The sequence below is a fragment of the Caloenas nicobarica genome, chromosome 13 (genome assembly GCF_036013445.1).
Source record: "Caloenas nicobarica isolate bCalNic1 chromosome 13, bCalNic1.hap1, whole genome shotgun sequence".
Lineage (NCBI taxonomy): Eukaryota > Metazoa > Chordata > Aves > Columbiformes > Columbidae > Caloenas > Caloenas nicobarica.
In genome coordinates this window covers 18,167,038-18,192,855 of record NC_088257.1, presented here as the reverse complement: position 1 = coordinate 18,192,855, position 25,818 = coordinate 18,167,038, and the positions used below count along the sequence as shown (strand labels likewise).

General features: G+C 40.5%; 1 protein-coding gene across 3 annotated transcripts in view; it reads right to left on the bottom strand.

Moving 5' to 3' along the window:
* LOC135994129 (protocadherin alpha-C2-like) overlaps positions 1 to 25,818 on the bottom strand; it is a 125,482-nt gene that overhangs the window by 12,490 nt on the left and 87,174 nt on the right. For all 3 annotated transcript variants that reach the window (XM_065644440.1, XM_065644439.1, XM_065644438.1), the window contains exons 2-3: positions 25,223 to 25,281; positions 23,214 to 23,302 (exon numbers count right to left, since the gene is read on the bottom strand). In XM_065644440.1, coding sequence (XP_065500512.1) covers positions 23,214 to 23,302; positions 25,223 to 25,281 — 148 coding nt within the window. The remainder of the gene's footprint in view (positions 1 to 23,213; positions 23,303 to 25,222; positions 25,282 to 25,818) is intronic.

Below are 25,818 nucleotides of genomic sequence, written 5' to 3'. Positions count from 1 at the left end.
TGACCATCTCTGACTAGTTTAGCACTGAACGTTTGCAAACTTCTCCTCCAAAAGCCAATTAACTAAATACTAAACAATGTCTATTTTGATTCTGACTGATATGGCTGTTAGCCAGCAACCTGCCCTAGAAAAGGTGTTTTACTTTAATACCTTTCACAGGAAGGGGCTGTAAAACCGAAGACATGGCAGGCCTCAAAACAGACTCCGGCAGTCACAGCCCTCTTTCCCTTCTACAATATGTATGTCACATTGGCAGCTTCCTATCATCTCCTGTTAGGATCACACCCCATTAATATTCCTTTTTACTGATGTGGGATGAATGGAGCTAGTAATATTTCATATCAGCTAAAAAGGAATCTTAATTAAATGTGATGAGTAACGGCTAATACAATATGATAAGCCCCCTGGATAAGCACGCTACACCATTTCTCTATTTTTCAGAATCCTTTAAACGTTCTCCAAGGAGAAAATGGAGGTGACATTGCGAAGACTCCCCACATCTATTCCCCTACTGCAGAAATAGCTCTGCTCTTTCAAGTGGTTGAGAGGTCCACACTTGGAGGACTTCTTAAGTTGTAGATAAATCCAGATATTATGACCATTTATAGTCATCTGGGTCTTTATCCTTTAAAACAGATTATTTTGGTACTCATGAGATGAACCAGACTGACTGCCGTGGAAGTCTGGACCTACTGTATCATGGCTCTGGGCCTTCTACCTGTTTGTCCATCCGTGCAGCTAAAGTCATCCTCTCTTAATGGAGAGGCCAGTACCTGCTTGAACCATAAGATGAAAAGTCGCATGAGGTTTTCAACAGATGTTCATCTGTGTGTCAACCAGGACACTGTGTAATTCTGCTGAATTTAATAGATCTGCATGCAGTTCTGCTCTGGGTGGCTGTTAAAAAGCCAATTTAAGTGTATTTCTGAACTTCATAACTTGTTCAGTACTTTATTCTACTTGGTCACAAAACTGAAATCACAAACTGCCAGGTGATGTGCTGTAAAGGCCATATAATGTGGAAACAAAATAAATTTAACAAAGAGATTACTTGAGGGGGGGTAACACACAATTATGGAACAAGAAGGTATGGTTATCAAAGTAAAGATGACATCGAAGTTGGCAGTTGCTTGAAATGGATGGCACCAGATCTCAACAGCCATTTTAACAAAGTTGCAAATGCCTTTTGTGTCTTGTGTCTAGGACTACACTTTCTTAAATATTCATCAGATGGTAAGTATTAAGTCTTGGAGGCTTAACACATGCAAAAAGTGGGTAGAGCTATCTCTGTTAATTTTCGCTCACTGTAACCTTTTCAGGACAGCACCCTCATAAGCCCAGTTGAAGAGTTAGTAAATTACCTACTTTCTATTTCAATTATTTTTATTTTAATTTAATAGCCTCAGTCATGCTTTAAGCCAAGAACTGTTCTCTCAATGGAACAATTGGACAAATGGCTCAGGCTTGTCTTTCCACGTAAAATGATGCTTTACATTATACTCAGGAACTGCTCATTTGCTAATGAATTCTCTTTCAAAAAAGGCATTGCTCAACCAGTTGTAGTAACATATCAGAAAGTTATTCATATAATATTCCTGACATTTCACTTCTCTGAAAGAAATATTAAAAATGGAAGAACTGGCTTGAAATGAACAGGAAGATCAAATCTGGGCAATGAATTACTACACATAAAGTGTAATGGATATAAAATGGATGTCTGACAGCAAAGTAACGAAAATTAACTTCATTTCTACATTATTGCTTAATGGAGGTTGACTTAGAAAAAAAATACTATCCTGATTAAATTTTAGAAAATTCACATTTCTTATAGCTGTGATACCTTTAAATGAAAAGGTAGGAAGAAAATCAAGGACAAACTGTATCTGGATTGATAGCATAGTTATTTTCCTTCCAGGAAATGTGTCATATGCCCAGGTAACTAGGACAAGCTGTCAAAGAATAGAGATATTTAAAAGATTTTAGTGATTATAAAGGCTAAAAGCTGATGTTATTGCTTCTTGAATCCTTCACTTCAAAAGGAATTTTAAATCACCATCTGGTGGGATCAACATGTAGAATGTTTTTAAAAATACTTTAACATTGAATTAAACTTTAAACATTTGTTTTCCCATCCTAATTGTGTGTGTATACATACATGTTAATATACAATTGGTTCATTTGTTTTGAATTTATGTGATTGTTGAGGAGGTGACTGGCTTCTTTTAAATATCCATTACTGCCTTTCCCTCTAGCTTTGAGATTCATACATGTGTTAGCTAATATAATGGCAAAAAGATCTCATTAATCATGTATGTTTCTACACACAGCACAGATTTCTTTGTTTTGGTTCTACTGTATTTATCTGGACTCTCTTTATCCCAGAATAGGTCCCTTTGCTAATTAAGAACTCGTCCTGACGACCAAGGATTATAATTTGCTTTTGTTTTACTTTCGTCTTGGAGATTCTTCCTTTAGTTGTCTTGGTATTGCTCCTACTTTTCACAATCTCCTCTCAGTTGGAGCTTCCATTTAATAGATACATTTTTGGTAACGACTACTTTCTGCCTGTCCTGGTCCATTTTAATCCCCACAGACTGCTCAAATTCACCGAGTCATGATGGGTGGTACACCTCATATTCCTGCTATTCTAGGGAACGCTCTTCTCCCATTCGGGCATACCAGGTGCCGGGCAAACCAGCTCTCCAGATCCCTCAGCTGAGTGCATTTGGTGTATGAGTTGGCAGCAGCTGCAATTCTTGATTGCAAAGGTGTGAGACCAGCACGTGTCAGCAGGGGAGCACAAAGCCAAAAGACCTTCATTTCCCCCTTCATAAAGGGAGATTTTCTTGTCAGCTATTTCAATATATTCCCTCACTGGCAAGGGCAAAAAAAAAAGAAGGCAACTTCTGCAGCAAAAGGCCAGTTGCCTGGACAGCAGCAAGAGCAGCCATGCATTGATCTTGATATGCCTTGTTCCACTATGCACTGGGTGTAAATGGCTGCAACCCCTACACTGCTTCATAGTCTCCCTATGATCCACATCTGCAGCACTGAGCCTAACTTAAACATATTCCCTTTACACCAGACTTGAAGAAGAAATGGCTTGGGGTCAGCAGCAGAAACATAGTTTGTGACAACAAGGAGAAAAAAGCTCTATTTTTATCTCTTCCTGCTGACACATGGAATAGCACCCACTTCATTCAAGCATACACGCAGCTGCTCAGTGGCTGGAATTTCTGCAGTGGCTTAGAGACCAGAGGAAATGCAGTCAAAGCACATATACTGTGTACCGAGGAGAAAAGACAGCAAAAGGATGCTTTAAAATGCTGTGTTTGATATGGTTCATTCTGCTCACCAGAGAGGCACAGAATTCTGAATTTTCCATTCAAAAATGTGTGTATATTTACTGAAACTAGCTCTAATATTTAATAGCTCTTCCTGTAAAAACAGTATAATCATGCATGCAGATCTTCGACAAGCAGCTATTGACAATTTTTGCATCAGCAATTATCCAATTTGCATCTCTAGTGAAACAACTCAGTGAACAGGAAAATAGATTTGTATCTCTGTGGATGAGCAAATCTGCCAGTTGCTTAGAGCTGCTGTGTCTGTCTTCAGGAAGGGACAATACCTGGAGAGACGACAAATATTCAGGCTCAATAGCAAATACTGATATGAGCCACACAGCCTTGCCCATATTATCTGAAAGAATCAAATAGCAGAAATATATTATGATGGATGTACTCTTTTTTTTTTCTTTTTTTTCAGGGGCCAGAGCTTTCCCTTTGGCAGATAAAGATATTTTAGCAGTAAAGACACAATTAAAAAACCCCAACCCCCCAAACAAAAAAAAAAAAAAAAAAAAAAAAAAGCTGAGAGGGTAAGTCAACAAAACAAAGGTTTATAAATACTGAAAATAATCTATGAATTGCCCAGCTGCTCTCTTCAAGGCCTCAGTCATTCACCAAAGTATATCGGATGGTGCCAGGTGGGATGATTTCCCCCTCACTGAAGAAGCTGAGATAAACTCATTGATTCAAAGCCACACTAGGACCCAGATTCACCTGCTTGAACAACTATGTCTGCGACTGCACCCAAACCTGTAGAGCTTTCTTAAGGCAAAACCCACTATGTTTCCCCTCTATAAATAACTTAGGAATCAGTTCCTACTGCTCCCAAATATCCTTCCCACTCCTGCCTCCAGCTTTGTTTTAGTGTTTGTCTTCAGAAGCCAAAGGGAATCACCCATTTCCCACCTCCTAATCCTCAACTCTCACAAGCTGTATCTACACATTTTCTGCTGCTCCCCTGGGTAATTCTGCTTTGGGATCAGTACAAAAGCTGCATTAAGAAAGAAAAATGCTGAGCAGGTGGCACTGCCATAGTCTAATACACACAGAATGGAACCAAACTTGTTCTCTTGTGGTTGTTGTATTTTAATCGCAGTTAAATAATGAAAGAACATAAACTTCAGCCTGAATTTTCTTGTGTAGCTTTTTCTACCCATGTGGGATTTTTGTGTCTCTAGTCTTTGCTCTATGGAATCATGTCATGCCCACTCACCCTGCCAGCTCTCAGAATATTTGTCACTTTGCTTAAACATCAGTTTTGTGATTGTATGAGAATCCCAGGTTTCACAGGGGCAGGGGGGCAAAGTTACTTTTACCTGCTAATGCATCAGAAAGCAAATAAAAGGAACAAATTCTCTGTTTTATATAAAAAAAAAAAATCTCTGCTTGAGGATTGAGTTTTGAGTGTTCTGGATTGGCAGCATAGGACTGACCCAATACAATTTCATGGTCTATTTATCTATCCTATTCTCTACACCATCATGTCTTTAATAACAGGTGCTCTCCCTTCCCCAGGCATCCGTGACAAACAGAACACACCATGAATGTGCTACTGCTGCAGAGAAAGCAACTGCCTTCATAAATCTAATTGCAGTCAATGAAGAGCTCACGTCTGAAAATCACAGAACTGGGTAATCAATAATCACGGTCTGCAAGAGAGAAAAATGTCTTCCGATGGCTTCTTTCAAAGCTGTGCACTGTTCGCTGGGTTCTTTTTCAGTATTCCAGTATTCTGCTGCTCCCCTAAAGGCTGTGTGAACCAACACCATTATTCTGCATAACTGTATCTGGCACTTGACCTGAATATGTTTCTCCCGATTAGGCAGTGACATTCTCATCTGGAAACTCTGTTTGTACATTTGAACTGTTGTCTCAGCACAAAGGTACACCCAAATTATTCTGAAAACCCAGCTGAATGTTCGTTAGGATGCACTGGCTGTATCTCAAAAACTTTAGTGATTGGCATGATTTGGAAGCTTTCACCCCCAGAGCCCAGCATCTGCTACAACTTGCACCTCCCAGCCTGTGTGTAATGAAGTGATGGGTCTCTGTCAAGTGGTGGAAGGGGCAAACCTCCACACCACAAATAACAATTACAATATTTTTTCCCTTACTGCCAACCTCAGCAGAGACATAAGAGAATTATTAACCCATAAATAAGAAATAGCCAGGGGCTACTAGCCTCGATTGTTCTAGGTCAAAGATGAAACACAAGCAGGCCTGCAAAGGAGGTAGAAATTCCCACCCAGCACCTCTCCTCTGCAGTAAACAGGAGACCTCACTGCCAGGTGCAACAATTTGCCTCCTTTCACAAATACTAAATTTATCTCAGCAACCGAATATTCCTCTTACCTTAATCCATGTTATATATTTTTCATAGTTACCATCAGAATTGCAGTCTCAGACCATATGTTCTGCACGAAAAAAACCTGCGACAGTTGCCTCTTTTCGGAGTGAATAAAGGCCATTCAAAATACAAACAATCCTCTCTTGTCTCCTCAGTTCCTCTGTGAAAGGAGAGGGAATTTGTACATAGCCCAGAAGGTCACAATTTTCGTATTTGGCAGAGCAGAAGGCAAGCTCTGCTCTACGGGAATACCGCTTCACCAGTTTCAAAAGTAACACTCTCAGCATCTGAGCTGACCTTAACTATTAGCCCAACATATGAAGTGGGTGGTTGTGCTTCCAAAAGTCAAGATCAAGAATATCTAAAAATTCACAGTACAGCAGCAGCACAATATGTTGAACATTGGCTTGACTAGCATGCCAAAATTGTGGTAAAATACTGTATTTGTATGTTCACAAAAATTAATACCATGGAATTAATACAGCTCCACTTTTTACTAGTAATTACTCTGAAGTGCAAAATAGCCAGTTCTCTCATTTTGTGCATACTACGCAATGGCTGCTGACTTTTCAAAGGCTCAAATGCTGCTCCAGAAGTATATAATCTCAGAATTTAACAAAATCAAATCTGTAATCCCTATGGCTTTAGGAAAAGCCTGGGTGGGTGGGTAGGGAGCAAAAGTAGGAGAAAGAAAAAAAGAATCATAACTCTGATGATGTAGAAAGCAAACAAGCAAACAAACAAAACCCCAACCAAACAAGAAGTTTATTTTTTTTTAAATCCAGTGATCTTTGGATGTTTGACTACTGACCTCTGTACATAGGACTGGTACTAATTAGTTTTCAAGTAACTTCTCAAGTATAATGCTCTGCACATCTCAAAGGAAAGGTTACTGCTGTGAAGCTGAAATGGTAGGGCAAATATTTAATTACTATTTTCTCCAGTTCCCAGCTTGTACCTCAAAAGTACATGTACAACCAGTCCAATGCAATCTTGTCCACTTTTGCCAGAATCCATCATATTACCCAAATCTCAGGCATTAGTATCAATGACTGTTGAAATGTTTGGAAACAAACAAAACAAAACAAAACAGTTTGGTCTTCTGGGCACTGTGTATCATTAAGGGAAGGCATCAACTAGACTGGGAAATTCACGTTCCACAAATGAGCTAAAAATAAAATTTTAAATTATAGAGGTGATTAGGGGTCTCTGAATAACCCTCACCACCACCTCAGCATTTTAGTTCTTCAACAGGAGCAGGTACAGGTCAGATGACTGCTCAGCCCATGTAAGGAGAGAACAGCAGCAGTGTGCTCAGGTGGCCAAAGAGGCCACCAGCATCCTGACTTGTTTCAGGAATAGTGTGGCCAGCAGGACTAGAGAAGTGATTGTGCCACTGTACTCGGTGCTGGTGAGGCCCCACCTTGAATACTGTGTTCAGTTTTGGGCCCCTTGCTATAGGAAAGACCCTGAGGTGCTGGAGTGAGTTCAGAGAAGGGAACAGAGCTGCCGAGGGTCCTGGAGCACAAGTCTTACGAGGAGAGGTTGAGGGAACTGGGGCTGTTCAGCCTGGAGAACAGAAGGCTGAGGGGAGACCTTCTTGCTGTCTACAACTACCTGAAAGGAGGCTGTAGTATGGAGGGCGTTGGTCCCTTCTTCTAAGTAGCAAGTGATAGGACAAGAGGAAATGGCCTCAAGTTGCGCCAGCGAAGGTTCATATTGGATATTAGGAAAAAATTCTCCCCAGAGAGGGTTGTGAAGCAGTAGAACAGGCTTCCCAGGGCAGTGGTGGAGTCACCATCCCTGGAGGGGTTTAAACGGCACATAGACGAGGTTCTTAGGGTCATGGTTTAGTGCTAGAGTTAGGTTATAGTTGGACTCAATGATCCTGAGGGTCTCTTCCAACCAGAATGATTTTATGATTCTTCTGAATATGCTCATGCAACACAACCACATGCAAGGCTTCCTCTACCTGCTATGATAAATTCCAAGCAATAGTGTCTCACGGGTAGCGGGTTTCTTCTCAAGAGCCTGCAATTGCCCACTAGCCATTAAATAGTTCTGTTAATACAACACATAGGTCACGTTCTCCAATCCAATCTTGCTGCTTATCAGTATTGCTGCTTATATTGCAGCTGGCAGCACAATCCATCTGCAATGGAATTGGTCATTGATCACACAGACTGGCTGCACATGTGGCAGCTGAATGCCTGGCAGCTCTTTCTGACTAGCGTATCTACTGAGAATGTCTGAGTCTGCTAAAATCATACCAGAGGTCTCATCTTCATTTAAGTTTCCACATCATTAGGTGCATTCTTGTACCTAGTTTTTCTTAGGCTGGACGGCTACAGTGTCCAGACTTAGAATAAATCTGTTTCTATGCACAGTGACACTGTTTGTCATTCTCAGCACACGGCAAAGGTTACAGCGCTGACTAAGAACAGAGAAGTCATGGCTCTGTGTGGTTTTTGCCTCTGTCTACAACATGGATGTCAGCATTTCCAGTGGTCATGGTAGGCTACTCGAATAATAGTGAAAAAGGAACTTGGTGAACATAATTCAGCTGATCAATTTTAGTTACCTGCCCTAGGAAGTGACAAACTAAGTAAAATGTCATTTCTCTCCATCAGAATTTGCTTGAGCTCACAAGCTTGTGTGACCAATTGGGATGTTTTCATTTATGCCACAGGTGACTGAAGTTAAACCAAAACGCCGTCCTGTTTCTTTTCCTGATTCTTAGTTTTTTACATGTGGATCTGGTAACACTTGTGTTCACAGCAGTCAAATGTTGATCTGTCTCCTGAACACCTGAGCATTTCTCTGATGTTGTACCTGGGTTTTGTTTGGTTTTTTTGTTGTTGGCTGGTTGGTTTGTTTGGTTTGGTTTGTTTTTCCTGATTTCCTACTGAGTGGCCCCAAAACAACACTTATCCACACTTGAAGCTCTGCATAAGCAAACCAGGGAGCATAAACAGGAGAAATATTCAGTACTTTTGCAAGTTGACTGCGATATAGAAGAGCTGAGCACCGCCTGAGTTATTGTTACAGTGTAGCTGTAAATCCATCTGTGCCTCATCTCTAATTTCGGAAATTAGTGTCTCCAGTGCTGGAACTCTATGTTCTTCATGCAGATATCTATCCAATATTCTACTTCATAAATAAACTTCAAAAAGAATACATTTTAGAAAAACTGACTCTGTCAGGGGATTACTGTACTGCTCAAATCCATTATCAAACGTTTCATTATTCTTGGACATCGTATCTCATTGTTTGTGTTCTTATTCAGGTAATGAAAGTCCTTATCTTCTTTTTCTCTTCATTATCTGTTACGATGAACTCTTCAACATGATCAGTTCTTGTTTCGTCTTTCTGCCACCATGTTTTCACAAGGTTGATTCTCTACAAGCACAACCGTCCTTCGTGCTGAACATACAGTTCCAGACTTCTAGTCTGTGGTAGCCCTACTCGTTTTTGTGCTGGTATCAGTTCTCATCAGCAGCTAATTGATTTGAAAATTAAGCTTACACAGGCCTTTTCAGGCAGATCAGCTCCCTGAACCTGCTAACACTATAGTCAGAGGAGAAACAACACTGATTTGAGAGCGGACTGGAATGTATGGCAAGAACTAAAAGAAAAAGCTGAACCACAAGTCCCAAACTTAGGCTGGTAGAAGCTGAGATGGAACTACACAGAGCCCATCCATTTAGCCCATGCGATCTCCCTGAAATGCAGGCAAGCTCTTCCCTGCTACACACCTCATATCATCCCTGCCAACTGCCTCCATGTTTCTTGGAATACAAGCTGGGTAAGAGCAAGGAAATATCCCATTGTCCTGAAGTTGAAAACTAACTTCTTTTTTTCGAATTAAAATTACTTGCAGTAAGCCTGTAACACAGGCAGGACTACAGCCATTGGGACAGATGTCAGCTTCCCAGTGCTTCCTCCAAACTCTGCTTTGTGCACCCTCTCGCCTCCCTCCATCCCCTGCAACCTTGCTTAACCATCACTAAAAAAAATTGAAGAATAGCAGCAAAAATCTGTCATGCTCATGATATCTCTGTGCCTTATAAAGCAGGGATTTTTATTTTGGTTTCCTAGCAACTCTGCAGGCCAACTTGGCAGTGATTTTGTACCGAGCACTACTAACACAGGGTTGTTGCAGCTCTTCTCAAAGAGATACTTCATACTCTCTAACTGTCCCTTTTTCTCCTGTTCCGCACAAGTGGAGTGCACTCTAAGACTGCCTGGAAGGTTAGTATAAAACAGGAAAAAACACCTATCTTTTACCTATATTCCATCTTCTGACGATTTTTTACTCCACATGAGGGAACTGTGAAGAGCTCTGAAACTGGTATTTAATTCAAATTCATCAGGGGAAATGAACAAAAGGAAAGGAGAATGTGCAGATCAGAGTGAAGTTATCATCAAAGATCTCTAGCCAGGGCTGACCTCACATCACAGTTATGAAGGACCCAGACACAGTTTCTACATCTGTTACAAACACCTGCCATCTGGGAATGGTACAAAGAGAAATACCAGTCAGGAGTAGGGAGGTTAATTGTAAACCTTGATGAGGATTAAGCTTTTAAAATTATATTTGACACATAATTTAAAGAGTCATAAAAATCCATCACGAAATAAACAGTCATAGCATCAGGCTGGGAATATATTTTCCACCGAGAAGAGCTACAAAGCTGGCAGAAACGCTCCAAGCTCCCCGCCACGCTGTCTAGCCAACACGCCTCAGAAAAGATCAGAAGTCGACCTGCACGGATTTAGCCTGCATGACCCGCTAGCCTCCCTGCCAGGGCTGCCAATTAGTTTCAGTTGTGATAGTGTTTTCTCCGACATGGCAAACTGCCAAGGGGGAACTGGATTAGGACCACCAAATTATTTTGCCAGTTGGCCCAGAAGCAAGCAGCTCTCTTTCCTGTTAATGAGTCTCCTAGAAAGGTTTAGCTGCAGTTTGAACGTCTGTACACTGAGATACATACACTGATTTACCGTGTGGAACAGAAACGTGCTTTGTTCTGTCTCCAGACTTCACTGCTGAAAAACATTTTACTATATAACTGCACCTGCAGTCTTCAGAGGGGTAACGACAGGGATCCAGAGCAGACCACAGCGTGTGTGGTTCTTGTGAAACTCTGTGACCTTTACTGCCCCACAGGAAATAAGCTCAATTAAAAGCAAAAGGTGACGTTGTTCATGGTGCTTTATTTCTCCCTACTGCAGTGAAGTCTGGGAATAACTGAACCAGATAATCTGACACTAATGCTATTCATTTATTTTAATTCTTCTGTTTTCAGCTACACATGTGGGAGGCTCTACTACCTACTTAGCATAAATTTGCAGCAAGATAATAATCTAGGAAGAACAGGTAATTTTTGCCACGAAGAGGTGATATTATGCATGATAACTAGAGAGGATGAATCCTTTGGAAAGCTAATGAGCCATGTGGTGCCAGCACACTCCTCCTCCTCCTCCCAATGGTCTGTGCATGCCGCAGGTGAAGGTTACTTCTTTGGGCCAGCTTATCCTCTATATATGACTGAATACATTTGACTGCAGGCATTTGGAAAGGACACTGCTTACCATGACAGTCTGTCTGCTTATACTGTCTGAGACAACAACGGGAGCAGTTTGAAATGGTATGGTGAACACTGAAGACAAAATATTCGGTTACTGTAGTTATTAATTATGACCACTTAGGTACCACAATAGGTGTGCAAGGTGATTTACCACTAAAACAACAGCCTCTTGCTCCTGGGAGCACACAGGATCACGGAAAAGTAATACAGCATGAGATAGTGAAAAAGCAAGAGCAGGAGGGAGGAGAATATAATTTGCAACTGCAGATCGTGAGATGTGTTTAATGTGTAATGTCCCTTGGTAATAAAAAAATCCAGTTTGGATTTTGTGTCTTACAAGCATGTTGTAAGGTCTGCAGGCAGTGTTTGAAGGAAACCTGGGGGAGGAATTGTTCATCCTTCATTTTTCAATATTTCAGTAATAGTTTTAAATACAGGTTTTGCCACTGTTCACTCACTGCCTTTGTTGAAAACCCCTCTGATTTTATTCTGAGTCTTACAACATTCTGTTCTTCCTTTAAGCTCAGCTACCATATTCAAGTGATTATGCCCAGCAAAAATGGCAGAAAATTGAATCAAAAGAACTAAAGAAGGTTCAGGATTTTGCCATTTGTTTTTAAGCTCAGTCTATGTCTTTTTGATTTCTAGGTGTCTCCCAACGTATTAAAAATCTGAATGTGAAAAACCTGCTGGAACTACCTGAAGACCAGAGTTTTCCTCTCGGCAATAACTAGGTATTTCTTTTTCAAGGTTTGAATAACCTAGTTAGAATAAGCAATCCAAAGGACCAGGCACTAGGCCAGGGAGGTGTGATTACAGGATAAGAAGGTATAAACTAAGGCAAAATCCCTCAGCCGGCTCTAGTAGCCACAGGGACAAACACGGAGTGGGAAGGGCAGCTGACCTCTCTTGCCATTAATTGTCTAAGTGAGCCTAAGGAGATCAGCTGCACAATTAGGTATTTAATCAGTGCCACTCCCAGCCAGGGCAGCAGCCTGTCTGTGTGTGCTTCAGTATTATATGCCTGAGATCTGACCTTTACATAAAGCTTGAACTCCCTTTGCAGCCCCTCAAATCCCACCCTGCTCGATGCAACAGCACAGCACACACCTCTCAAGGGAGCGTGAGAATCTGTTAGCACAGGATTTGCTTGCCAGTCAACAAATCTTACTTGCTTTTTCAACAGCTCCTTTCCTTAACAGTCAAAAAACAAGACGCAGGAGGCAGGCACAAGACAGAACTGGGCCACTAATAAATGCAAATGAAGCACTTGTTCTGTTCCTAGTAACAAACTCAATCGAATTATAAGCAATTTCATTTCATCATGTTCCAACCACTACCAATGAATTCTATTAGAGCTCCAGCCTCCTTGATAGCATTCATTGTGGGATGAACTGCTGCTGTGGACTGTTTTGCTCTGGTTATTTTTTGGTATTTGATGCCGGCACGGCGTGCTGAGCTGGGGTGTGCAGGCTCAGCACAAGGTCCCACAGCCTGCACCAAGTCTCCTCTGCCTTCTCTGAACCTGTCTTCTGCTGTGCAAGTAGAAGCAGCACACTATTTTTCTCAGCATAAACACATAGAAACAATTTCCACAAGACCACAAAGGGTTCGTGGGTTTTTTCTTCCTAATCAACCCATTTATTTCGCTAGCTGTGTGTGCGTGCTAAGAGGGGATGCTTTTAGGGATGGGTGATTCTAATTATACAAGACAAGAGCAAAGAAGCTGCACTCAGATTCATTCCCTCCACAGCCAGAGCCTTGATTTTTCTGAGAATTAAATCCCCATAATGAGGAGGATGCTTTTGCATGCTGCTATTACTGTTTTACATCTCTCATTACACCCTCTGAGTGCACATAAGTAATGACCGAATGAGTTCAGAGTTTAGCTCTCAAAGTAAATTCAGCATCTTTAGGTCAATGTTACATAAATAATCAAAGGTGTGCTGGAAAAATATGCACGGTATTGCAGTATTGCTTTCTCTGCTCTGTGCAGCCCAGTTCCATTCTGGCAGTCCCACCAAAGCAAGGATACAGCAAAGAGATCAGCAGGGTGCAATGGAGAGAAACGACCATAGAATAGTTTGGGTTGGAAGGGACCTTCCCAGCTCCCCCGGTGCCACCCCTGCCATGAGCAGGGACATCTGCACCAGCTCAGGTTGCTCAGAGCCCCGTCCAGCCTGGCCTGGGATGTCTCCAGGGATGGGGCATCCACCACCTCTCTGGGCAACATGGACCACTGTTTTACCACCCTCATTGTTAAAAATTTCTTCCTCATGTCTAGCCTGAATGTCCCCTCTTCTAGTTTAAAACCGTCACCCCTTGAATGGCCAAGAGGAGCGTGAAGCAGCCTCTGCTGGCTTCTTCAAAAGCAGGGCTTGTGAGCTGCTAAAGGTCTGACATCGCAGGCAAAGGGCCTGTAAGCACAAGACGGCTGAGACAATAATTACACAAGGTTCTGCAAACCCTGACCTAAGGGGCTCTCTAGGCCTGAGCAGGCTGGAGCGGAGCAGGCAAGGATGCCCTGAAACAGGCTCACAGCTCCGTTATTCTTTGCTCACCCCTGCTGCGGTGAGAGCATTTGGGGCCAGGTGGATGCAGACCCAGTCCTCAGTATCACCATAGAGCAACCTGTGATAAGAATAATTTTAATTTTTCTGCCCCTTGTTTTTTTTCTTTATAAACCAGGATAATGATCATGTCCTTTCCCTTGTGTTCCCAGCCTTTGCCGGCCCTGCTCATGTAAGTAGTAAGTTCCTTAAGGCAAGGCTTGTCTTTTCCAATTTGCATGGGCTTTGTGTAGTGCCATATGACCTGAGAGGCACTGCCACACTACAACATTAATAAAAGACATTGAAGCAATGCCCAGTTACAAAAATAAACACATGAAAAATACATTCATAACCCTTGTGTACACCAAAGTGCTGCAAACAGGCAGACATCCATTAGGGGAAGATGTAATATCACAGAGTGGTCTGTACTCCCTCACCCTCTTTTCTCCTTCCATCCCTTGCAATATAAATACATTCCAGATTAAAGTTTCTTAAAATCACTTAGAACGTTCCTTATTTTATTCACCTATTTTCTATCAGATAATGAATTGTATATTGCAAGACATAACAGCGTTGAAATTCATCTGGGATCATCAGTATGACAGGTTATTTTAACATCTACTTGAGTATATTTTCTTTTAGGAAAATCTAAAAAGAATAAAATTAAGACCACAGCAGTAGAGAAAGAAAAAAGAAAAAAGAAAAAAGAAAAAAGAAAAAAGAAAAAAGAAAAAAGAAAAAAGAAAAAAGAAAAAAGAAAAAAGAAAAAAGAAAGAAAAAACCACACACACAAAAGGAAGGCAGAACAGGGAGAAAATAAAGCAGCTGTAAGCTCATGTGGAAATAATTTGATTACCATCAATTCCCTGAAGTACTGACCAGATAAACACTTGTTTAGTTTATAAGTTCTGACAAGATCACAACCTAAGGTAGTACAGCTGTGAGTGATTTTTCTATTTATTCATTGAAACCTCTGTGAAAATAATACAGATGAAAATCAAAATCCATGTCTTCTGTGTAGCTATAGAATATTACCAGTCGGTATTTAGGACAAACTCCCTGTTTTTTTTTTTTTTACCAAGATCATAAAGCAGCACATGCCTAGAGCAATGGACAAGTGAAAAATTTGCTTAGATTGGAAAATTGGACTTTATTTTATTTACAAAATATTTTCCTAATAGATGTCTAGGAATCAATTACATCATCTGGAAAATCTATGTTTTTTGTAAGAAGTGTTGCGTCCCCCTTTTTTGCTCAGTTATGCAACATTTGGGGTACAACTAACTTCTAGATGGTAGGTTAATCAGGGTGGAAACCTGATAAACTGAGTTTTTGGTGTTTGATTCAAAAGAGTTAACAAACTGCTGACCATTGCAGACATAGCAAAGTTAATCCTAATAAAAATCTGATACTTTTCAAGAGATGTTCCTTTGTTCTTAAAGAGTAGAGTTAGTAACAGCTATCAAACAAGAAACACTTTTTAGGTAACTGACATTTTGAGGAAGCAAAGAGGTTATTGTAGGAAAGGATGAATTAAGCAGACAAGGAGTTACTGTCATTATACTTTCTCCCAGCACCTAAATATAAAAATTATAGCCAGCTAAACTGCTTATGTAAAATCTTTGTCATTTTAAGGAGTGATAACAGAAAAGTCTTGAGCTGCAGCAGCTTTTGTCCACGGTGTGGTAACAGCTGCTTCATATTACTCAGTCACAGAAGCCACTAGCCCTTTTGTGCCTGTTACTCTCATTTTATTCCAGGTGTCAGAAATTTTGCAGGTTTCCTGTGTGATTAGTATCTCAGCTGGAACTATCAGCCTTTTACGAACCTTCAAGAAATACGCATTGGAAAAATCAGCCCATGTGGAGATCAGAAGCTGGATGTGGTCATTTCCACTTTGGGAAATTCAACAACTGGCACCAGTCAGGGACAAATGTGGCCCTAAAGGATGTGGAAGGGCTGCACATGCACAGGGACTTGACTAAATTCCAAGATGCACAAATGCATTCTGCATTGCCTGGGGCTAATGATAAAGGCTAATTCCTCTCACAAATCTTCGCGGCAGGTGGAATCAAGAATTCCCCATGGTATATAAAGACTCTTTGAAGACTCTTTCATAGTCAAAATGAAATTAGTCAAATTTATCGAGACAATTAGACCACACAACTTTGATATTTCCAGCATTAGCCTTTTTCAAATTCTAATGAGATTTTTTTTCGTACACTGAGTCTTCAAGGACGAAGGTATCACACACTATTAAATCTCTCATCCATGTCATCTAATTTACTTGGTACACTCCACTGAAATATAATGGACCCCATGTGATAACGCTCACAAATACTACTTCAGGTCAGCCATGGGTTTTTTGAAGCTAAGAGGAAAATAACTAACAGAAAATAAATTTAACAGTGGCCAAATCATGACTGCAGTTTCTGCATTATATAATTTATCTTCCCCTCCTTTTTTTGCCCACTCAGCTGAACAGAAATCTAAACTAACCTCTTCATTCACCTAGTCCTGACTGCACATACTGAGAGCCCAGACTGCTGGTTCAGCTATAGTTTGCATGTGCTGAAGCAGAAGAGTTCCTGGGCAGAACAGTCATCAGCTTTTAAAAAATAATAATCAGTACGTCAAGCTGCATCTGTCATAAAAACATTCACATTTTTTTGAGATGTTCTTTTGAAAAATCTTTCTGATTTCAAAATGCTTTTCTACAGCTTGAGCAGCATCTGAAATTCTCAGCCCTCTCCAGCCTCCATCAGGCTGTCAGAAATGAGAAGCTTTAGTTCAGTGTGAAATATTGAAAAGGTGACGTGTGGCCGAGCCAGCGATCTGCATTTCAGCATTCCTGGAATAACAACACAAGGGGGAGGCACAGTGGACAGATGAGCAGGAAGAGACCAGAGTCACTAGATGAAAGGAATAAATGAGTTTTGAAGAGAAATAGGGAAGAGAGAGGGGCATACCTGGCAAAAAAAAATAGGCAAGAGATGAAAATGGAGGAAGCAGAAAGGGAAAGCAGAAGAGCAGGAAGTATCCAGGAAGTATCCTGAGAATAGTGTACTGGGAGTAGGGGCAAAACTGAGGATGGTGCCTCACATTGAAGGTCTCTGCAACTCAGCGGAATTAACTTGAGAATTCAATGACCAAGGTCAAAAGATGAGATAAAAGAAAGGGATTTAGCCTTCTATGGTCCTTGCAGATTATTTGTATTTTAGCGTAGTGTCATTGCTCTGCATCTATGTGAGAAAGCTGCCGTGATTTCCTTCTCTGGACTCTACTGCGCTGGTAGAGATACTGCAGCTTTAAATAATTATTTTAGCATGCTTTATGGGGATGATTTTTTTTCCATGATTACAAGAGGCTGTGAACCAAATCGCCATGATACTTTACTGTGTAGGCTTAGGAACTCGTTAAACTGCTTATGATCTTCATTTGAGGGATTTATTATATCACTAATTTGAAGACTGATTTTCAGGAGAAACATGAATACCTCAGTTGTGGTGTATTTTCCCTATTTTTTCCTTTTGAAATATTACAGATATTATCACAGTGGTTCTTAGACCACTTAGGTATGGTTCTTAGACATGGTATTTTGATACGTTGGTATTTCTGGTTTTGAAAGTTGGAATGATGAAATTTCATAGAAAATTGGTTATTGATTAAAACAATTATAGAAGATACAGATGTGCACAGCCGCATTTTCTAGCTCCTCCCATTTTAAACAGCTGCAACATTCTGCAATAAACCAAGATCCCACTTTTGTATTCTGGGTTGTTAAATTAGTTATTATCTTTTACAGCTTTAATCAATGAGCTGCTAAAGCTAAGCTAGGCTTGTGTTCTGTGCCATTATTTGTAAATTAACCTTTAACAGTCTCAAAGCAGCAACACTTTTGGCTCCTGCACATTCTTTGCAGTGACTGCTTGACAAGACTTAATTAGCCCCTTTTTCTGTAGATAAGGTCATTTGAAGAAGGTGAATAGAAACTCACTGACATTTAAGAAGAAATTGTTCTCCATTTACAACCACAATGTAAAGCTATATGATATGCAATATGTTGTACCTGAGGTCTTACAGCACTCAGTTATTTTCTTAGGCTCTTTCTCTTTAAACTGAATTTTTAGAAAAATACTTCAGAGGCCAAGAGCCTCGTGACAGTATTGTGGACCCCTGGGAGATTTTACTGCACTGTTATCCTGCTGTATTTCAAGAATAATGTCTCTTGCAACAGTGAGAGTCAAACTTAAAAAAAAAAAAAAATTCATTCCCTTCTGTGCTGATGTTAAATGGAGTCAAAGAAACAAACAGATCAAATTACTATTCCACGAAAAGAACAACTAACTTCAGTGTGGCTTTCTGTCCCCCTCATCACAATCTATTACCAAATCTCAGTGTGCCAATCTTCTTTCCAGTGACCTATGCTCAGCAATCACTTAAGAGTCTACACTGTGCCATTCCCAATGCTATCTGCATCCTGTAGGCCTTGTAGCATCCTTTCTCAATTGTTTCCTTCTACCAGATCTTCTGTGCTCACCTTCCTCTTCCAAGATTTTGACTGGTATCCCTTCTCATGTCCTTAGATTTCTCTGCTCAGATCTCTCCTGCTTACACTAATGCCCCATGTCATAATGAGAAAAGAAGAAAATGTCTCTTTCTGACAGAATGTTCTTATTCAAGTAGGATTTACTTGCTTGACAAACAAATCAGTCCATGAAACACAGAATTGTGTATATCACAACTTACACTAGATAATGACAGTGATTTCTTCTCCTACCAAGGTATCCTTGGATATTTTTATTAAAATCCGTGCCAGCATCCCTCTTCCCTTTCCTCACAGCTTTCCCACAGTCATTCTGCTCACAACACTCTACCCCAAACCAGTAGTATAAAGCTTAATAGGAAGACTGACTTCACCTTTCAGATAATTTTGCTTATTTGCCATATGTATAGTTGCCTCCCATTTAATTTTCAGTATTCATCACTTATTCTACAGCCCATGCCCCAGCAATGGACCTCTTCTGCATTCCAGATAATTGCAGCGGGAACCATCCTCTGAGAGCAACATAAATCTATTCCAGAGCAACTATAGGGTAAAACCTAAGAGGCTCTACAGTCTTTTAGGACAGTATGAGATATATGGACATGGAATATCCCTAACTAGCATGACGTGTAAAAAGGTCACAGTTAGGCAGGAGGTAAGGAACAGCAGGACAAACTGAATAAGAGAGGAAAGCTGTGATACACAAACTTCAGAGGACAAATATTGAAAAAGAGTCAGGCTTGGGGTGGTGGGAAACAAGGAGCTATATACGACTTTGTATAAAGATTTTATATATATACATATATAGCACATACAGTTCTCTTCAGACCTAGAGCTGATCTCTGGGTTTCTTAGTTATAATATTCCCCTGCCTTTTCAAGCAGCTACGAAACCCACAGCTAACCTGTCTCTCCTGCTTATTTCTCTTAAGGAATAGCAGCCAATATTACTACTGCTGTTTCCTTGGCCAGTTCAAGGGATAAACATATGCACCATGAATGCCAAGCACGGAGGACTGCCCATATTGAGGTCAGTAGCTTCTCACACAATATAATTGCTTTTTTCATAAGAGTGCTTTGAAAAACAAGGCTACCACTTCTCTTCCCCTGCTAATGACTTGGTAAAAGGAAACCAAAATGGCAGACATACTTAGAAGAGCGTTACCACTGCAAAATCAGAAGCATAAAATTAGCATATTTTAGGATTTCATTTGCCTATGCAACCTTAATTCAGTCCCTTGTGCATATTCATAATCCTAGCTTCCTTGAAGTCGGTGGGCTATTTGCCATGGACTTCAGAGATGCCAGTGTTTCACCCACGCTCTTCACCTACGTGCTTCCAAATTTCTGATGCAGATATTTCAATGCGGTCCTCTCATCTTTTGTTTACAGAGTTGTCGGAATGGAAGTATTTTTTTCTCTCTCTATATAAGCGGTGTGTGGCCCAGTGCCTTATTTACTGCACACATATAAAGCCTGCATTGAACAGAGGATTTAAAATTTCTCAGGGATGTTTTTCATCACAAAACCTTATCGTTCTCCTGAGTCTTATATGTGCCATGAATGCCTCTTTAGACTGTTTTGTGAAGCACTTCCATTACTAGTTCTGTTTTGTAGGTTGGAACCTGAAGCACAGAGACATAGACACAGATTTGTCTAATGCCCACTAATTCTAAACTCTGAATCATGCATATGTCTGATTTATTCAGAAATCTTCAATGCTGTATGTTTTGAGCAAAGTCTCTGTTCATCTTGGTTTCTATTATGATCTCCCACCATTTCTGCAAATCGAGCTCTACTTGTGAGTTAGGCATCCAGAAAATAAAGTTCAGTCAGATTAGTGGTCACCTATAGAAAGTCTAATATAATTGCCAAATCTGTTGAAGGACATAGAACAGAAACCAGAAATCTGTCTGCATTTCCTGGACTCAGAATATAGCATATGGGGGACACACAAGACGGCCCAGAGAGCTAAACCCAATGCTGTTCTCTACCCAGAAGGGTTTGAGCCTTCTTGTCCCACAACACTTGGAAATACCCTGACTACAAACTATTGGACTGGTGCATAAGAAAATGCAAAGATAATTTAAAAATGCCAGATCAAGATTCACTGTCCCCTCCATGGGTGAAAATAAAGTCAATAGGAGTGTTGTCAGTCAAATGAGGACTGGGTTTTTCTTAGGCAACACATATTTGCTGAAACACCATGTGACGTTCGAGTACAGCTGTGCATTAGGAATTAAGGATTTACTGATTTAACACTTGTTCATCCTTCTTAAAGTGCTCCTGTGACATCATCTTTGAATGCTCTCATTTATTAACTCTCTGAATCTGTCTCCATGAGGCATCTCATCTGTGACTTTTGCGGATTGTTAAATTAATTGAATGGTTTAGTGACCAACTAATTGGGATTAATCAATTGACTAAAACAACTTCACGGAGAATGTGTGCACAGAACAGGCTTGAAGGCGGTTTCGAGTCATCAGAAGTTGAGACCTGCAGCTGCCACGATATGCTGATAATAACAGAGATAACAAATAGCTTATCTAGGAGTTTATTTGGACCCAAGTGCACCCCATTCCTATGCAAATGATATGTTTGGAGCAAATGCATTTGATAACTGAATTGACTGCAATTGCCCATAATGAGTTCAATCTCTTCTGGAAACCATTAGCTGTGTATGTTAACCTGAAAAATATTATAGGTCTTGAACCTAAGCTAGAAAAAGAAAGAAGCATTGAAAGAGACATTTGTGGGAAACTGCAGGTAGGATTCCACAACAGTGGTAGTAAACTGCTGAAAATGTGATGCATGGTGATGTACATAAGCTATGAGAATTAACGCAGTCATTAATCCTAACTGAGATTTCCCTGTGAATCACCTGTTCACCATTGAGGACCGGGGATATTTATAGCTTTTGCTTACAAAGAGTGGAGAAGAATATTGCCTGAAACCCACTAAAAAAAGGGCTAATTAATATTATGTCAGGGTCACTAATCCCTTGGGAGTAGACAAAGACAAAACAAACGAGTCTTCGTTGTGCGGGAAAAAATATTGATTTACAAGGAACCTGATTCACAAAAATTTAATTTAAAGTCAGTATGGATAGTCCATAACACAGTTTTAATTAGTCACATTTTCCTGTATGGCAGAAAAATTCCCTGTTGCTGAAGGTATTTCTTACAACTTGTTTTAATAGTCAGCTAGAAATAAAAACCACAGAGAAACAATGGTCTACAATGCTCAGTCCAAGGGCTGATGATTCTATGCTCAGGTTCCCAAAGTGAGTCTAAAATGGTAAAACTCAAAAAGAATAGCAGGGATGAGTCCAGACAGTGGAAGAGGGCTCTGAGACCCAAATGCCAATGGACCCCCTCAGAAGACAGGACCATCCTACCTTTGCATTTACGTTCAGGCACTCAGAAATCTCCATTGCCGGCAAGCAAATGTCTGGGTGAATATTTGCATCCCTACTGAACTTGGTATAAGGTAATACACCGAGTGCTCTGTCAAGGGTGATTAGTGCAGCTGAAAAGCCTGAGGGAATCCCTTATAAAGGTTAGAGCGTACTTGTGGTGACATTTTCAAATGCAAACTCAACAGTTATGTGCCCTTCACAACATGCACAAGCTGTGCCTGCCTGCAAAGCCTGCAACAGAAGGAAGAGCACACAAAACCCAGGTAATTATAGCCTAGGGGCCCATTACATATTATATTAATTTCCTAATCTCTTTCTGCAGACAACCCTTCTGCAACACCAGTGCAGGTTTTGCTGGGCACCATTAATTCATGGATGTGTTGTAACTGTGATTGCAAACCCTAAAGTTTCTCCTCAGCCCTTTATCAGGTAAGATTCCCATTTAGGCCAAGGGAAAGTTTTGCACCAAAAAAGGATTAAATAAAGCAGATCTCCAATCTTTTCTGCTGGAGACCCCACTTCTTGGCCTTTGAGCTGCCTCTGTGATATGAGCCTCACTCCTCATTTTAATTTCTGGAGGACTCACAGTTCTTGCAGAGCTGCCATACAGGGCTCACAACCCTACACAGGGCACCCACTAAGTTTAGTTTAGTTTGGACATGACTGAAACTGCTCATCACACCAGTGACTGGCTGCTCCGCTACCTCTCTATATTATTCCTGCTCCAACACAAAAAGTGATAATATTTTGTTGCCTGCACTGCAAAAGATGCAGGTGATTTTCTTTTCTGAATTCAATGAGGACCTTTTGCCAATTCTTATTGACTGCTGTGAAGCCATCAGTCAGTGACTGAGTAAATGAAGCTACATTCTAAAATGTATTTTTGGTCATTTCTTTTGACAAGCAAATAACAGTTTAGTTTCCACAATGGTGTTCTAGTGAATGAAAATAGAAAAAAAAAAAAAGTCTGATTTCACCACAGAAAATGAGAAGAGACATTCAAAGAGACTTACAGGGTTTGCAAAAGTAAGAAAGGGAGAACTGATAGGCTCCTACTCCAATTTTACTGTTCCTTAGAAATAGAGGGAAAATCAAATCTAGGCCCAAGCATTTTGAATCCGAATACACACATCAGAACTGACATCCTGTCATTACACAAACCAATAACCTCTAAAGGCAGGATGAAAGCTGGGATCAAGGACTCTTATCTCTGGCGCTCATCTGAGACCACGTAAAGAAAAATATGCATTTTATGGTTTATTATTCCACTCTATCTAGATTCCACAGACTAATTTACAAGAACTTTACTTAGAGACACAAACCAGAAGAAAAACTAAGTTGGAAGCATTAGGAAGTCTACTTCAGTTAACATCAGTTCCTCACATATATTCCAGATTTTCACACCCTTACCTGGAGTAGCACTGGAGACTGTTGGCCACTGCTGATCCGGCCCTCCTGGTCCTCCACGTAGGACTCCTGCCTCCTCCATATGGACAGCACTGAATAAGCATATATCACAGTTAAGATTATACAGTTCGCCTCTGCCCTGGGCTTTAGAATATTTCGCTTTCTTGCTACTCTTCAAAGGTCATAACTGTTTGTTGCTGTGCAATTCCTGCTATAATACTGCATGATGCTAACAAATTCTGCTGGAGCACTGGAGAATTAGCTATTTTGACTTAAAAAAAAAAAAGTTATATTTGAATATTTACTAAAACACAGTTGTGGTGTAATTTATAAAACAAACACACCTGCAGGACACTTTGCTTTCATTGACTGGAAGACACTAACAAGGGAGTTACACACCTTCTGTGCTGTTACAATGTATTAGCATTAAAGCAAACAACAAAAGGTTGGTGGAGTTAGTTCTGAGCTTCTGTCATTATGCTGCTTTAACAGATCCCACTTTCCTGGGTTACTGCATGCTTCTCAAGGGCAATTCAGAAAGAGAAATACATTTTCTGAGATGCAGAAACTAACACAGCAAATTTTACAGTGTCATATCGTGAGCACTTGGCCTTGAAAGCTCCAATTTTGCTATTAGCCAGCACCCCAAATGGAAGGAAAAGAAAAAACTGCTACTTTTAATGCAAAACTAGGCACGTATTTGTGGGCAATTCCTTAGATAAACAGGATTCTGTGACTGTGTCCCTGCTCTCTGCTCATCTGCTGCTCAGCTCCCTTCCATGCTCCCAGTTGAACTTAATGGGCAGTTTCAACCAAATGTGACAGACATCAAGGTTCCTATGGATACTAAATTTCTACAAGTTTTATTAAAAAAATAGCATTTTATGAAAACCATCAGCTGGGCAGGTTGCACAGGCTCAGAATCTGAGATTCCAGGTAAGGATCCCATTGGGAACACACAAGAGCACACCTGACTCTGAGGACCAGTTGATCAGCTGCTCAGGTAGGCAGGAGAATTTCTACTTCAGCATCCTGCTCCCCAGACTGTTTACTCATTTTGCAGTAAGCAGTCAGGAATTAAAAAAAAAAAAACAAAAAACCAGTAGGAACATAAAACAAAGAAACCAGTTTTCCCAACAGAGCACAGAATCAAGCTTTGTCCTCTTTTCCTTCTGATCCCTGAGGTTTAGGTTCCTTTCTACACAGCAGCCCAAAGTCAGCTGGACAGGTACACTGTGCTTTAGAATTGCATCTAAACCTCTAAGGTAGTCCTATTAATCATGTCAGATTACACCTGGATATAAAACCAGTTTTCTAATCTGCTCAGGGAGAGCAAAGATATTAACTTACTTAGGCTCTACAAAACCAACTTTATTACAATGGTTTTTTTCCAGGTGTACTGAGTAGCAAATTGTAGCAGAGACTGCTTGTGATGTTAGGCAGAGGACTTTCAAAGATGTCTAAAGAGATTTGGACACAACCTCTCTTTTCCTTCTTAGAAAATCCAACTCATATCTTCAAAATGTCCTTTAAACTGTGTTAATCATCTTGATTGCACCACGTGGTTAATAAACTGACTGCAGGAGCAGCATACTATATGGTAATGAGAGACAACAAGATGGAAAATGTATGAATGCTGCAGACAGTCTGTCGAAATGTATCAGCATAGGTGATTACAGGGAGCTTTAAAGTAAAAACAAAGTGTATCATCACAGTTAAATAATCCAATAATTGGAGCAATTATGCCTCAACAGTCAATGCATACAAAGGCAGGAGCTAAAAACAAAAAAGCACAGATCTATGGTACTACAATAATATTATATAATAGCATAAGATGCAGTCAGACTGAATCTGTAACACCTGGAGATTGGAAGGGACAGCAGCAGAACTCAGGTGCTTTCCATCTCAGCATACAGATATCGTCAGTCTGGGGAATCAGAAGCCAGGCAGCTTTATCCTTTCCACACAGGACAAAGACGATTCTCCTTCCCATGTGGAAACACCATACATACCTTTGCATTCCTGCCCTTAGGGATGCAGAGTAGCGCCAGTCAGGATTGGGGTGTTTTGGCTGTAGAAACAAAAGTCCAGGATAACATTGTTAATGTGCTGAAAAGCATATGCATCTGGCTAATTTTGTCTACATGGAGCTACTCAATTTTTGTGAACATTCAGAACTGCCAAATCCTTCTATAAATCTAAAGAAACTTTCAAATGGGCACACAGAGATTTGTCTCTGTAAGAAATAATCGTTTGCATGCCAAGGCCTTTGGCTAGAGATGATCTCTGTGGAGGGACATTTAATACTGGAAACTGGTGGGCAGTTATTTTGTACATTCATCAACAGTCTGGGCATAGGAGAAAAAATCATAAATCCATAATACACATTGTTTGTTTACCTGTTAAGCTGAAGAAACTCAGGCTCCTGCACTGAATAGCATCTGCTCAAGGAGGTATAAAATACAGCCCCCTGCCATGGGGACGTGCAGGGTAGTGCATTTGCTGTGAAGTTTCTGCTGGCATTTCATGTACTGCAGAGGACTGCACTAGATTGTATCAGATTTGCGGACTGCAGCAAGTCTTTTATCAAAGGCAAACGTGCTCTTTC